This window comes from Parambassis ranga, chromosome 21, assembly GCF_900634625.1.
Source record: "Parambassis ranga chromosome 21, fParRan2.1, whole genome shotgun sequence".
NCBI lineage: Eukaryota > Metazoa > Chordata > Actinopteri > Ambassidae > Parambassis > Parambassis ranga.
In genome coordinates this window covers 19713706-19729147 of record NC_041041.1, presented here as the reverse complement: position 1 = coordinate 19729147, position 15442 = coordinate 19713706, and the positions used below count along the sequence as shown (strand labels likewise).

The following is a 15442-nucleotide window of genomic DNA, read 5'->3' as shown; positions in this document are numbered from 1 at the left end:
CTTATTAAAATGGGGCTGTGGTACCACCATAACCATTGCTGTTTCAAATGGCACAGCTCCATCACCAATATGACAACATATTCTAAAAACTGGCAATAAAGTGGTGACATACCTGGTAGAGATGCAAAAGGAAGTTACAAAAAAAATTGGTTCAGGCATGTCACAGCAAATTAGAGTCCCATGACTAAATGAAAGAGCTGTGGAATATGCCTTCAAACTGAGGACTTAAAAAGGAGGCAACTTTCTAAAAAAAACACAAAAGCTCAATTTTGTTACATGAAGGTTTCTATCTATTTAGCTAAATGTGGCACCGTGACTGTCTCCTGAACGAGTACAAAGTGGAATACAAGCACTGATTTAGGCAGAAAGCATGATGAAAAATAAATTCAAAGCCCTTATATTACAACTGAACTAGATATGAAGAGGTAGAGAAGAGAAAAAGAAAGGAAAACAACAGACATCTGTAACAAATCCTTGTACTGCATCTGATGTGATGGTTACAATTTAAAAAATACGAATCAGGATAGTTGTTTTAGCAGGAGGTCCTCAGTCTGCCTCTTCTTCCTCAGACTCTGACTCTGGGGGAAAAAACAAAACAAAACAAAAATCAGCCAGCAGTGTGCATAAACACCTATGCACACTAATCATTGCTACCAGTGTCATTGTATCTTAGAAGTGGAGATCAATGAGATGCATCCATTTGTTATGCAGCACAGATGAGATCAAGCACAAACTCACGCCATGTTTTTGGCAACCTGCAGCTGTGGAAGGCAGCACCACAAACAAACTGACAAACAAAGAGGAGAAGAGTAAGACAGAGGGTGCCTACCTTCCTCTGCATTCTTGAGCCATTCGACAAACTTTTTCATTTGCTCAAGGAAAACGCTCTTTCCTTTGGCGACGTGGGCTTCGTTGTACCACTTCAGAATTGCCTCCTCGCTCAAAACATCAGCTTAAAAAAAGATACACAGGAAAATTAATAAAACACACACACAAAGAGAAATCAATTCAAATGGACGCCAACAGCACAGATGTATCAGCAGGTGCTTGAAAAACAAATGCCGTCAGGCAGGTTGATGACATCAATAAAGCCAAAAACTTTTTGGTGATAATCTCTGGCCATCTGGCCAACTTCCTCTTCACTCAAAAACAAAAGATGGAAATGGTGGTTTTATGGTATTATTTACTAACCTTTGTAAAGTAAAACAACAATTTTCTGGAAGGCCTTCATGAAGTGGATGTTGTCATAACAGTATTCCTGGATCTTCAGCAGGAGGGTGAGTTCAGAGAGGCCCTGGGAGGTAAAAGCCTTGAGGAGCGGGCTGTATTGCTGAGAAGACAAAAGTTCAGAAATCACAATGTTTAACATATGGGAAGGGAGGGAGCTCCATGACCTTATTGCGATTCTGTCAATAATTTCTGCTAGAATGGCTTTAGATTGGCAAATCAATTATCTTCTCCGCTAAGTTCAAAGCCTACAGCAGCTTGCGTTCTGAAACATCTCTGAGGCATAATTTAAGAGTGTCATCTGTTCCTTTCTTCAGATCTCTCATGTCCCTGTGTGCCGTCATAACTGCCACATCAAAAAGAGGGCGGCAGAGCCAAATAACAGAGGTGTCACCTTTAGATGTTTGATGGCTTGTTCCGTGACGAGCTCCTCCTTCTTGTTCCACTCCACAGAGCTCATTACGCTGGACCAAATTAGTCCAATCATTGTCTGCTCTGAGATGTTGCTCTTCTTGATTTCCTCTCGGAGGTAGGAGATGATCTGCAAGACCCGAGCCCAGAGATGAGAGAACATACGTTACTGACTACCAACATGCACTGAAGTTTATTATCAACTCCTGCAGAAGTCTGAAAGGCTCGGCAGGAGAGAGACTAGCAGAAAGAGATATTTTGTTCAGGTTGAGTGGAACCTGTCACCGATTCTCCACCACTCCTAAAGACACAAGGAGGGAGAGGTCGAGATGGAAGCAATCTTAAGTGCTAGCCCCTATTAAAAGGGACTAGGTGGAAAAGACACTGAAAAACCAACAGGCTTACATCTTTGAGGGAATCTCCGCGTGACATCTGATCCTGAAGCTCTTTCTGTAGCTCCTTGCGAGCACCTATGGATTGCTGGTTTCTGGCAAAGTCTGAAAGCTCCTTTAACCCAGCATCTGTGAAGTACTTTGAGAAATGCTCACAACTGCGCTTGTTGAGAGGAAACAGTTCCTGGAAATCAGAGTTAAATTAAGTCAAATCCTGAGGCAGACCCAATTCAGACAAGCATTCATCAGTAATTAAGATGTCTTTGTTCATTAATTGCTGGAGTAGCTAATTACTAAACAGTTTGTTAAACTGTTAAAATTATGCAAATCATCATTAGCTTTGCCCTTTATTCAGAGGGCACAGTTTCACCTATGCTGTGCGAAGATTTTATATGTAAGATGTCAATCACCATAAGTCTGTTGTCCATGCCAACCTTTCGAAGACTGGCAGCGACTGAGTTGATGTCCTTTTCAGAAAGCCAGGACTTGAAGAGTTTCACGGCAAAGCATGCCGAAACACCTGAACAAATGCATAAAAATGGGAGTCAGCTGTTACCAACAGACCTGAGAGGATAAAGTAAGGCCTCAGTAAAGCATTGTAAACAACTCTACAGCTTTTAACTGGAACAATGCCACAAAAACAGTAGGGAGTTCGGATAAAAGAAATATTAAATGTGCATCAAACTCCAAACAAAAACACGATGTGATGCCAAATGCCAGTCACTGGGTGGTGTGGATTAACTGAGGATACCATGAGCTGCAGCTTTTCTTCTGTTACAAGCAAAAGACAGCTGGTTGATAACGCCCAGTTAGAGCAAAGAAAGACTTCACAGTGCCATCTGTTTTTTTTTCCAAGCATTATGAATTCATAATCTAGACATGTAACAAGACCACTTACTTAAGCAAATATTTTTGTCTTTCCAGATGCTGCACTTCAAGGTTTTTACAAGTGCAAACATGCATGCATAAACTACCAAAAATGCTATTAGACACAAAAAGACAATATTCCAACCTGTTTTCATGATGAATAAAAATATATATTTCACTAACATTCCTGTTCATATGAAGCTGTCCGTATGCTGGTGAATGTCAAAAACACACTCTCTCATATATTCCTTCACTACCTGTTCGGCATTGGAATATTTGTGCATATACTGTATCAAAAATAAATGTATGTTTCTCTTTTCAAGCAGAAACGTGTGATTTTATTTAGGTTGTGCATCGCCAGCCTCAAAAACTGTTGTCTGTTGTCTGTGTTTTTTTTTTACAAGACAGAGCTGGCCATAAACAAGCAAGAAATCATATATTGCCAATTTCAGTAAAAGCCCCAAAATCAGATGCATATTCTAAATGCATGATGCAAATGCCTAAAGATTGGCACTAAGACCTAACAAATACCAACCATATCTGATATTGCTATATTGGACAAAGTTTTGCATTTGCAGTCAAATAAAGAATGTATTATATCTATTGATTGCTGGATGATTGGTCTTGATTATAAATTTGAGGACTGTGGATGATGTTTGTTATTAGCATAGGTAGCATTACAGTATAAAAGATGGGTGGTGTGCATGTGAAAAGACATGAAGAACAATGGAGATGCTCCAAAATGCTGTATGCTATAGAATCAACTTAGAAGTAAACACATGTCCAAGAGTGTAAATCGAGGCAACTGGACTCATGGATTTTTTCATGTAGATGTTTCGCCACTCCTCAGTTTGATTTAAACTCTTGGACACAACATGATCTCGATGAATAAGAGCATCCACAGACAAGTAAACTTGTGATTTTCTGAAGTATCAGTAAAGGAAAAATCCAAAACCCAGCAAAGGCAAACCATTTGTGAGGCTGTTAATGTCGTGTCAGCAGTGGCATGTATGGTGACTGACACTGAAATGGAAGTCAAAAAAAAATTCAGTGTCCAAGCCAGACGTACTCCCTTATGACAACTGGAGGAGGAGGACAGAAGGAGATTGTGGTCTTGCAAGTAGATCTAAGAATCTGAGAGATAATTGGAGAGGTGGTGCTGACAGTTGTCCAGTCACATGCTTCTCTTGACAGAAATGCCCCTCCAGGCATATCCATTTCTGAAACTTCCTGGCACAGACAATGATCCACTGCCAGCTACATCAGGGGCTCAAGCCACCACCACCAGCGATGCATTTACTGACACGCCAGTTGCATTAGGCCTGGAAGGCCAAAGCATCTAAAAGCAATTTAGAGCCATATAAGGCTGAACACACACTATATTATCCAAGTGCATCTACAGTCTCAACAACAATCTATGAACCAATTACATTATTTTAACCAACAAACAAACTGTGAATCCTAGAAATCAGAGGAGCCATGAACACACAAACAAATTTGTGTCAGTGATTTGAAAAGAATACCAGTTATCTACAGAATACTACAGCAGTACAGACACATGTGTAAATTGAGAAATTATCCAGCTGTGGCATTATTAGGGCATCACTCACAAATGAAACAGAAAAATAAGAATAATGCCGATTCAGTGATGAATGTGTCATGGCTCCCCACGCGGCAGACGTGTTTGCGAGGAGCTCCCGACATCTACTTTGTTTATTGTACAAAGTCATGTGAAGGGAACTCGCAAAGTAAGAATTTCATTGCTCAGTGTAACTGTTAAGTGCTGTGCAATAGACAATATCAAAAACACTCTAAAGAATCTTTCTCAATAACTGATCACAGGCATGGCTGGGTGCATGAATGGCTTTTCCATAGTGTTTGTCTGCATGATTTCTCATCCTTCTGCTATATAGTGTATAGGCAAAATGTGGATGTTTTTGTGCTGATCTAATTATCATAATTTTCTTATAGTTCTGAGAGACGTTAAGACAAAGACAACATAAACATATCTAAGAGTCATAAAACCGAGTACCTTCTTTGACCAGGTTTTCATTGAAGAGGCTGCTGAGAATGGATGCAGAGAGGCTGCCATTAGCTAGCAGAATTCCTGTTAGCATGGCAAGCTTGTTGCGCTCAGACTCCGTGAAACCCTTGAGGAACAGCAGCAGCTGCCAAACAATAGACACATGAACACGACCTGGTAGGCTGAACCAAGTCACACAATGCATATAAACTGCATAAAATAAGGCACTGAAATAAAATGAAATAAAAACTAACCTTTTTGATCTCCTCCTCAAACCCCTTCTCCAAGTATTTGTAACGCCTGATAAGCTTGTTAAAGACCTAAAAAAAACAACAAAAAAACAACACACTTCCATTTTTGTACCAACTCAAGAATGACAATGACAGTTTTCTGGGGTGATCTAGGTATAATACAGCAGTGTTCACCTGTGCATATGCCTGCATAGTCTCCATATCCTCTTGTGCTTTGAAGAGGCAGACTTCTGTGCAGGTCACGTCGTCCGACAAAGTTCCCCCTGGGGCTGAAAATAAAACAATTGTAAAACGTTCAATTTTAAAAGTCGTATACCAATAACACCAATACTATCCACTAGTAATAACCTTTATTGTAATTGATGGAACAACAGAAATAAAACATTTTTTTAACGAAATGCATTTCAGTTATTCAGTAATTAAGGAAAAAATATAGGTAAACATCTTCCCTTCTTTAGGCTATAAGTAGACAGACCTTGCAATAATTAGGTACCTGTAAAATGTTTTTCAAAATGGATAACAACTATGAAAACCACCCACCCAGCATCCCACCAGCCACCAGGATGTCGAACAGAGTCTCCGCATAGCGCCGGTAGTCAAGCTTGGCACCAGAAGCATCAAGAAACTTTGCAACAGCTTCCAAATCAGTGCCAGTTTGGTTCAGACCTTGTACGATACTTTCCTGAAACTGGGAAGGGTCAAACCTCTCCTTTTCATCTGTAAAAACATCAATATATACAACTTGAGATTATTCTCTGTCACAGTTATTACATAAAAGACAACCTACTTCATATTAAGATCATTAACTGTTGTAAATGTACTTTTAAGTCCAGGTCAACACATTCATGTTGGTTTATTATCCACATGTTAATTCTTAATCAACTTCATGCCTGTATAAACTACAGAGCTGTGTGACTGTGGAGCTGCTCACCTCTTTTCCGTGTTTTGAAACGCTGGCCTGTTAGCGTAGGCTTCTGCTGCCTTTGATTACTCATAAAAGACACTGTGGAAGACAAATGGAAATAACAGCGGGGCTCCATCTACCCAACTCCATCCAATCCCCCGGTAAAGATGCATTTATCAGGCATTGTTATATAATACTCTAATGACTCACGGAGTGCAACGTAGTAGTCACACATCAGCCACCCTCATTACGTTTTTTGTAGGGAGGGGAGCTTTAACTGAATAAATTACTGACATTAATCTACACGTTACCCACGAAAAGTGGCCTAAATGCTAATAATATTACTTATGAATGTACAGTGCATGTGTCGACACAACAACGGACGTTTATCGACCTAAGTCTATACAAATTACGTTACGCCAATATGTTGAGTGAACTAGGTAAAAAAATACATTTAACTCTGCCACCAACGAATTGACATTGCTAAAGCTAACAGAGCCAACTCCGCCTATCTGCCTTCAGGGAACACCGGACACTGTTAGCTAGCTAACTAGCTCACTACAGTCCGTTTCCGTTTCTTTTTACTTCTCTGACGTAGTTGCCACATTAAATCTATTATATATAACTAGCGTTCGACCACGTGAAGCGGAAATTAAAACAGAAACGTACCGAAATCCGCGTTAGGATCAAAACCGACCGTGAAAGAAAAAACTAGTATAACTGCACTCTGCACTCCAGGACACGCAGTTCCAGGAAAGAGAGAATTGTAGACGTAACCGCGCATGCGCATTGACAAGCGTTTGGGTCGCTTACTTTTGTGAAGAGGGTTTTTCAAGTAGTTTAAACTATGAAATGATTGTAAAGAAACTGCAGTGGCCTTTAATGCAGGACCCTGACAGTTCATCGGCGAGATAGATTGATATACTACAACCATTGTAAATCAACTACCCCTGGTTAAATGGAAGCAATGATGCACCTCCAAAAACTGCAGGAGAATCCGCTTCCTGGCAGGAACATGTTGATCTATCAGCACACTAACTTCATTACACAAACGTCAACATGTCGTTGCGATCTGGAGTTAAGACACAGGAGGGGGGTGTTGTGCTGTCGGGTGGTTGGTGCGTTTCTCTCTGGGATAAAGGGAAAACTTTAATGTTGCGTTAAAGTTCACCTCGTAAATCTAAGATCTGTTCCAAAGAACTCAAAATGTCACTTTTTTTTCCTTTTTTCAAACTTTGGAATCTACTGCATCTTTTTAGACATATGGTTTAATCATAACCTAATAATTCTATTTATTCTTCAATAAAATGATGGGTGTTCCAGAGTCTCTCATAAACTAAATATCCTCGCGCACTGCAAAGCCCATTTTTAAAAGAATGTCCGGTGCTTTCATGTTTATCGTTGGAAATAGACAGTGTTTACTGAATTCCTGTAAAGTGATAAAATTATGGTGATGCCTCAAGTTGATAAACAAAGCTATTATTTCCAAAACCCTCTGAAGGCATCACAACCCCACCTCCCCCCCTTCCGCACTGGAGGTGATTAGGGGACTCTGGACTAGCCCAGAGACACCGCTCCAGCCACTCCCTGCGCCCGGCAGACCCTGCGCTCTCAGGTCCATCCAGAGCTCCATTCAGCGTGCTGAGTATCCGGATGAGAGCCTGTTTCAGTCTCATCCAGCACAGCGGCTACCAGTCAAAGTAAAGACAGCTGGGGACGGGCTTTCAGGAGTTGCAGAATATTCCTGGGATCATACTTTTTTGTGTGTGTGTCCGCAGAGTGGATTTAGGACCAGAGGGAGCAACTTCTGCACAGATAAAGAGGCAAGTTGGATGCAAGTGAAACAGCTGCGAATGATTTGCACCAGTTTTATTCATATTTGTTCCTGTTGCATTCACGGTAACTCTTAAAAAGTTAACTTTTCATTGTCTTTACACCGTCTGCTTCCCAACTCATTCATTCCTCTTCACTGCGTACAGGAGGGGGTTGGGATTTTTCTGTGTCTGTGTGTATCTTACTTTTTTCTTTGTGTGCGAATTGTAATGATCAGAAAACGAAACTTGTAGGACTAATTATGGCCGAGTTCAGTTTGCTTTGATTTTTTTTTTTACAAAGCAGGGCTCATTCAGCAGTATTCACAAAAACGGTGGTCGCTAATTGCCCACATCTGCGGGCAATCTTTTTGTAATGCAAGAGAGGACAGCAGCATATCTGTCAGTTCACAAAGCCATTCAGTCTTTCCACTTTCTGTGGTTATCAAAGTTTAATAGCAAACAGAATGCAGAGCTGCAGCCTCTCTGAAGGGGGGTTTAATGAAACACCCAATTTCTATTGTCTCCCCTGTATGCTTACTTTATCTGTCTATGGATCATTCCCAGATCTGTGGCATACAGAAATCAAAGATGACTGTCTGCCTAAATGGTGGATAAAGTGACTAAAGGTGGGTTTTACCCTCCTGCTTTAAGAGATCTTAATGCCTCTGACTGGAATAAATTACTGCACAGCATGGCAGCATGAATAAAACTATTCACCTCTGTGAGAAAGTTCTCCCACGACTTTACAGCTGGGGTCCTCTTTGGGATTCAGCCCCACAAAAACAATCTATATCTGCGTATTATGCGCTTTTTCCATACATCGCCTTCTAAACCTATTGCTTCACAGCCCATCAGTCTACAACTGTCAGTTCATTTGCTTTGTACGCGAGGTTGTTCCTGTTCTAAGTCTTGTTTGACCCGTGCAGTTTGCTAATACGGTACTTAAAGTCTCAAAAGGATCAGATTAGATCTTTTTGTTTAATAGAAAAAAAATGCATCTTTCCCTTTGTGGTTTTACATAGTTATGCTCTGCCTCTTTTGGCCAGAGTCAGGAAACCAGATGGGAACTTTATTACCCGGGCTGATCAAACAAACAGTGATGTAAGATGACTGTGAAAGGTAGTGTGTGGTAAGCCTTCAGAGCTGCTGACTCCTGGAAAAGAACTGTCTAACTCAGTTTAGAGAGGCTGGCGTGTGTGTGACTGTTGCCCATTCTAGCTTGTTGGACAGCTTGTGTTAAGGTGCCAAATATTTCAAAATGTGCCAAAAATCTCTTTATGAACACTGTTGGGGTGAGCTGTTGTGGTCTAATGCATGGTGAATAGAGGACCAAAGTCCCCCCAGCCAGTGCCATGGTGATGAATGGTGTTTGCACACTCCTGCCTGTGTAGCTTAGTGTAGTGAGGCGTGTGTCTTGTGTTAGCTTTGCATCAACAGAGATGGGACAGGGGCACACGTGTGTGCGGCTCTGCTGGCTGGAGGATGTCTTTGTGCCTCTTATAGGAGGGTCAGGAATCATCAGAAGTGACTAGTTCCACTCCTAGCTGAGAACCTTATCAATGCTGTAATAAATCATTGCTTTTCATTACTTTTGAGTCAAAAAAGGCAAAAACGGCACATGGTTTCCAAATTGCACAGTCCTAACAACGAACTTTTCCCCATTCTTGCTTGCCTCAGAACATTTTCCACCAATTCAACTTAACTGCTTGAACTTCACTTTCCTCATCTCCCAGTGGAGCCAGAGTAATAATGCTGTACATTTTGATTTCTCTCACTGCTTTTTCACATCCAGTCCAGCTGCTTTCTCCATTCACTTACATGAAACAGAGCCAAAGTGAATGTAATACAGTGCACTCCTGTTCTCCTGTAGCCAATACGTGGTTTAATCACTTTCGAGGCGTTTGCTACTGGTGACGTTTAACTTTGTGAACCTATGAATTAAGAGACTCGATGACCTTAAATGTTAAAAAAAATCATGTGAAACTATAGTCTGACGACTGAAATAATCTCTCCATCAGGATACGATGTTGTCACAATGAGGGTGTTTGGATCCTTTACCTCTCTAATCCTTTTAAAGCAGTACTGACTGTGCAGATAATGCTCTACTCCAAATGTGTGGCACACTTAGATAGCAGTCATTAGAGTATATACCATAACACGTAGGCTCTTTTACCTTCTAAGTAGCAGGCAAAATTTGCCAAGACATCATTTGATTTAATCCAATTACTGGTTTAGCTACAGTGCTGACCTTTTAAAGCAACAGCATGAAGTAAGGATGTGCCTATAGGCCCCAATATTGACTAAATAGCAGGATCAGGTATCGGATAATGGAGTTGATCCATGGGGCCAATCTGTTCCACTCTGTGTCTGCAACACATGCTGTGTCATGCATCAGCAGCACATGCATCATGCTTGTAGACTTGACTCACAACAAAGAGATAGAGCAACAACATGGACTGATCCAAAGAGTCAGCTGTATGGAGGCGTTTTATGCTTGCCAAACCTGCAAATCCAATTGCTAATAGCTTTATCTATCTGCCAAGTAAATGGTATCAGATCATGTTGGCCATTAATTTAAGCTTAAAAAGTCCAGTTGGTGCATCACTAATAGACAGAGGACACATTTGCTAAGGACTGTATGCTAATAACCTCTCAAAAGAACATTTGGTTGCAGTCACCATCTTGGCACCACCTGGGGCCCTCTAGCTCATGGTTAAATACAAATATTAGCAGAGAGTTGGGGGATGTGTGCAGCTGTGGTGGGTGGGCAGTCACCTCAGCAGGCAGCTCAGGATCTGAGTGAACACTTACGTGTCACTCAAAGCAACCTTTAATTATGCTAAACTATCATGAAGGGAGAAAGGACACGTTGAGCCTCAAACCAGACTGGTGCCTATAGTCTCGGTGCCTCCCTGCAGTTTGATTTGTACTGTAAGGAAGTACTTTGTTGGGTGGCTGATGTTTATGCAGTCGGGATGCTGGCGTGGGAGTTATTCAGGAGGTTAATAGCTGTCATTAAGAGGAAAAATAGCTGTCATTTTGTTCAGTCTTTTCATGCACACCCTTATGCAGTGTGACAGACCTACACCCGGAGTGGCAGTTATGTGCACCTTCTCTATTCCAGGTCCCTTTCCAGGCAGCTGCTTGCTCCCTGCTCCTCCTCCTCCTCTTTCCTCTTTGGCACAACCCTGCTGTTGCTCCATTAGGGAGGGATTTTATAATCTCCATCATTGCCTGCAGCCTGTAATGTTGTGACTCTTCTGCCCTGTGACAAGGCCAGACTGATCTGTGGGAAATTATCCTCACTGATCTATGGGAAAGGAGCATTACACTACATAATGGGTTTTTATTATAATTTGATGATTAATGATTCCACTGTATTCTCAAACAAGCGCTCCCAAGGTAGTATGACAACAATGATCCGTGTGTTTGTCTCACACAATTGCTGTCCCACTGAACATATTAAATACAAACAGCAAGCTTTGTTGATCATGATTAAAGTATTGACAATCTAAAAAACCGCTGCCCGCTCTGAGCTGCTTTACTTTTAATCATGTACATGAGTTCAAACAACAGCTGGGGTTTTTGTGTTTTCACTACTTGTGTGTTTTGCGTACATGTAATTGCCTGCAAGGTTGTTGACCTTTTACTTCTCTCCTTGCTAGAGGACAGGAAAAAAAATGACGTGGCTGAAGTCTAGGTCCTATAAATAATATATGCAGACTTAATGGTGTTTTTTCATGTTTCCCCCCTTCATAGCTTGATCTGGCTGGGAAATCTAGGTCACTGTCAGAGGCACGAAGCACAGCATGTCCCATAATATCTCTGTGACATGCATTGAAATCCCTAGTCCAGGCCACTGCGCAATATCAGACAAGATGATAAAAATCCCTCACTCATGGGTTACTTTTCTGTTCAGCACTTTCTATAAATACAACACTTTAATCTGTGGGAATTATAGATCAAATATAAATTTGCTCAGTTGTGACCCTCTCTTGACATTCAAGAGGCTCCTCCATTTGATCTGTTGCATATCGCGTGACACTGTGGATGTTTTTATTGTACCGGGAAGTCCAAGTGAAGTATTGTGGGGATCACTTGGATCACTTCCTAAATGTCTTCCATCAGATCCCACTGTGTGAACAATGGGGAGGTTTCTAACAGAGACTAATGTCTCTGATGGTTTTCTACATGAGGTAAGCATTTAATGTGCCAAATTTAAATGGTCTGTAAATCACAGGCAGCTGCCATCACATGGGCACTGTGCCAGAGATGTGACTGCTACATCACTGACTCATAAGACCCAGATCTCAGATTAATAGCAGCTAAATCACATGACGGTATTTGATGCTTACCTCTTGAACATGCAAAGTGTAAAAGGCATCAGAGGGATTGATATAGCAGAGCACTTCTAATCCAGCTTGTCTTGTCAAGTTGTCTGCTGTAGGTTACGGCAAGGTCGTTTAGGTTTTAAATGATTTTTATCTCCTGTTAAAATAAAAGTCCAGGAGATTCCATGTCATTGTCACACTAATACGTAAAAAAAAACGTTTTGAACTTTCAGAGACCATACAGAATATATTCCCCATCTCCTCAGCAGTGAGGATAATCCTCCCTGAGTTTAATCAAGGCTGTCAGGTTTCTTCCCATTTCCCCTGTTTGGATCCAGTGCAACATTTAGCAGCAGCGGCAGCAGGCAACAACCCCTATTAATGAGATCGTGTCTCTGGCTGCCTGAAAGCCACTTTCAAATCTGGGGTAGTGGGTTATCAGCAGGGAGGACGAGGGTGTCCAGGATGCACACAGATGTCATATGTTTCTTGTTTGTTTTTTCTTGTACAGAATGGCACAAATATCCCAAGTCAGTGTCTGTTTTCACTGAGGAGGAGCCATTAAAATGCAGCGCACACAGCAGATGGTTAACTAGTTTGTAGTAATTACTTTGACCAATATTGATTGCTGGCAGGCTCATCTAGACATTATCTGATTGTGTGGTTAGTGAGTTTGTTTACATGTACAGTACATGTTCCATGACATTGGATTAAAGGTAAAGAACGCTTACATTTGTTCTGTACTGTAGCAAAGCAGCAGCGTTCTAAAGCACTACAGGAAGTAAACATATGGAGTGTGATCACAGAGCAGGTGATTGTCACTGCAACCCCCCCAAGAGACGGAGCGACTATGTTAGAAGTAGATATTTAAAAAGTGCATAACCAAAGCAGCTGGTAGACATGAGGCGTCACTGGGAACGTCTGGGCAGGATGCCATCAGGCCGACACTTTGCAGTGCAGTTGGTGGGAAGGTAAGTAAGCAACCTCGGTGGACTGCTCAGTCAAGATCAAGCTGTTGGCATCATTAAGACACACTTAAAAATGTCTTGATGGAGACATCCTTCCTCTTTTTTTTCTGCAGCCAACCTTTTTAAAAAGTTTTGTCTTCCTGCTGAGTCTGAGAGTGAGCGGTTTTGGAAATTGACTCCTGCCTACTACTAGGAGCTGCCCAACTTTTTTTTATGAGCCAATAATGTTGTGCCCTGCGGGGGGAACAGAAGCCAGGGAAAAAGTGAAGTAGAAGTCCACATAGAGATTCTACTTTTTTTTTCTTCTAAAACCAACATGCTCCTTCTAAGATGCTGCAAAAAGTTGAAGAGAGGGTCACAGATTAGGGATTGTGAAGCATTGTCATATTTTTCAGGCTGTTTTACATTAACTCTATGAGTCTCTTATTTGATTCCCATTTCTGAGATCTGAGTGTCAGATGCTTTATTCATTGAAAATGATGTCTTACATCTGGCTCATACAGTCTGTCTCTGGCTTTGCAAAAGAAGAATTTGTACTACAAGGCACTGAACAATGGATGACTATGGCCTCATCTATTGGCCCTGTGTGTACAGCCTGTCACAACAGCAGACATTAGGTTTTTGGTGCAGCAAAGCCCCCTGTATCAAGGCCCTGAATGTATCCGAGGCCTCTCTTTTATCACCGGCCCTATAGCATTGGGATTACTGTCCCAAAGGACATGACATGGACAGCAATGCTGGACTGAAAACTGCCGCCCCCAGCATTGTCTTTGTCGCAGTGCACTCTGGCCCAGATCCTGTATCGGCCCCCAAAATATTGCAACAAGCAAGAGTAGAGAAACTATGGAGTGGTTTACTGGATTTCTGGGGCCTTTTCTTTGATTTATAAGAAGCCCTGAAACAGGAGCCAACTCCAGCTGAGCAGACACCCAGATGTCAGGGGCAAAGTTCCTTCAGTTATGTAATTTCCTATGGGACATTCTTGCTTGCCACGGGGGGAACAGGATTGAATAGCCAATCAAAAGGCCCCTTTCCTCCTCTGGAGGTGAACCACTGCTGTACAAACATGTCTGCCCCTGAGTTTATTTGTATTGGCTAAGTTTAGGACTATTTGTTTTCTAATCAGAGAATGCCTCTTCAGACTTTGCATGAGACCTCAGAAATAATGGACTAAAACACAATAATGGATAAGTAGCTACCAGTGTTTCTCTTAAAAATGCATTGTGCGTTTTTGAAATAGTTGTAATGATGCAGTACGTACGTACACGTTTGCTGCTACATCGGCTTCGCTGGTTTGTTGTTGTTGTCTTTTATTATTAGTGTGGTGCATGTGCACATTAGCACGTGCTTCATGTGCACATGCACAGTATAAACAAAACAGGAGCTTGCTATGAAAAGACACAGGGTTTGTACAGGTGTGTGAAATCCATTAAAGTTTGGTTTTACACTCATTAAACTAAAAAAAAGATGAGGAAATAAAGTGATATGAAAACTGTTTTCATGTGTGAACCTACCATACTAAAGACACATTACTAATTTATCACAGCTTTAAGGTGCTGGAAACCTTAAAAATGGACTTTGAAAGTGCTTTGACATCAGTAAAACTGTTTGTGATATTTGTCCTGTGTCCTTTTCACATGACAAAATATGTAACATGTCCCTTTATTGTGTGCGTAGGGGGCGACACCTGCAGCCAAGATGGAGGTGAAGACGTCACTTCTAGACAACATGATTGGGGTGGGTGACATGGTCCTCCTGGAGCCCCTGTCCGAAGACTCATTCCTTGAGAACCTGAGGAAACGGTTTGACCACAATGAGATCTACGTAAGTCGGCCATTTTCTGGTATCACTATAATTGTATTTCAGCTGAGCAGTTGAACATTACTGACAGTATGCTAAATGGACAAAAGTATATGGACAGTGAGCCGAGCTCTAGAAGACTGCAGCATTAGTTCCCACCTAGATTTTGCTGAAGTTGCACATGGTGTCCATTTACTTTTGGCCACACAGTGTTCTTGTCTTACTGTTCCACTCACCCTAAGGAAAAGTGCAGATCCTTTTCATAGCACTATTGTTCCTCCTTCCCCTCACTTATTTCTGTGTCGGGTATGGAAGTGGCAGAGAAACATAGACCACAGTCACCAAGCAATCAATAAATCAAATCACAGAGGAATGTAGATGATGCCTTTAAATGAGGCATGAAATCCACAGCTCAGAACCAAGGAAGGGAACTGGCAGTCTGTTTGGCTGCTTA

The 15442-nt window shown here is 41.5% G+C and overlaps 2 protein-coding genes across 6 annotated transcripts in view; one reads left to right on the top strand and one right to left on the bottom strand.

The window, feature by feature from the left end:
- Positions 1-267: 267 nt before the first annotated feature.
- Positions 268-6863, bottom strand: LOC114426700 (basic leucine zipper and W2 domain-containing protein 1-A-like). Its single transcript, XM_028394249.1, has 12 exons — positions 6745-6863; positions 6103-6174; positions 5712-5888; positions 5346-5440; positions 5175-5240; positions 4930-5065; positions 2441-2550; positions 2044-2214; positions 1622-1768; positions 1192-1330; positions 830-952; positions 268-578 (listed from the first exon to the last, which is right to left on the bottom strand). The coding sequence occupies exons 1-12, from the start codon at positions 6857-6859 to the stop codon at positions 547-549; spliced, it is 1383 nt and encodes a 460-aa protein (XP_028250050.1). The 5' UTR covers positions 6860-6863; the 3' UTR covers positions 268-546.
- A 763-nt stretch (positions 6864-7626) lies between these two features.
- The window catches only part of myo1b (myosin IB), a 48403-nt gene continuing 40587 nt past the window's right edge, over positions 7627-15442 (top strand). For 3 of the 5 annotated variants that reach the window (XM_028394248.1, XM_028394244.1, XM_028394243.1), the window contains exons 1-2: positions 7627-7898; positions 14866-15012. In XM_028394248.1, the coding sequence (XP_028250049.1) occupies positions 14887-15012 (126 nt within the window). In that variant the 5' untranslated portion in view covers positions 7627-7898; positions 14866-14886. The remainder of the gene's footprint in view (positions 7899-14865; positions 15013-15442) is intronic. The other 2 variants (XM_028394245.1, XM_028394242.1) reach the window with 2 other exon arrangements.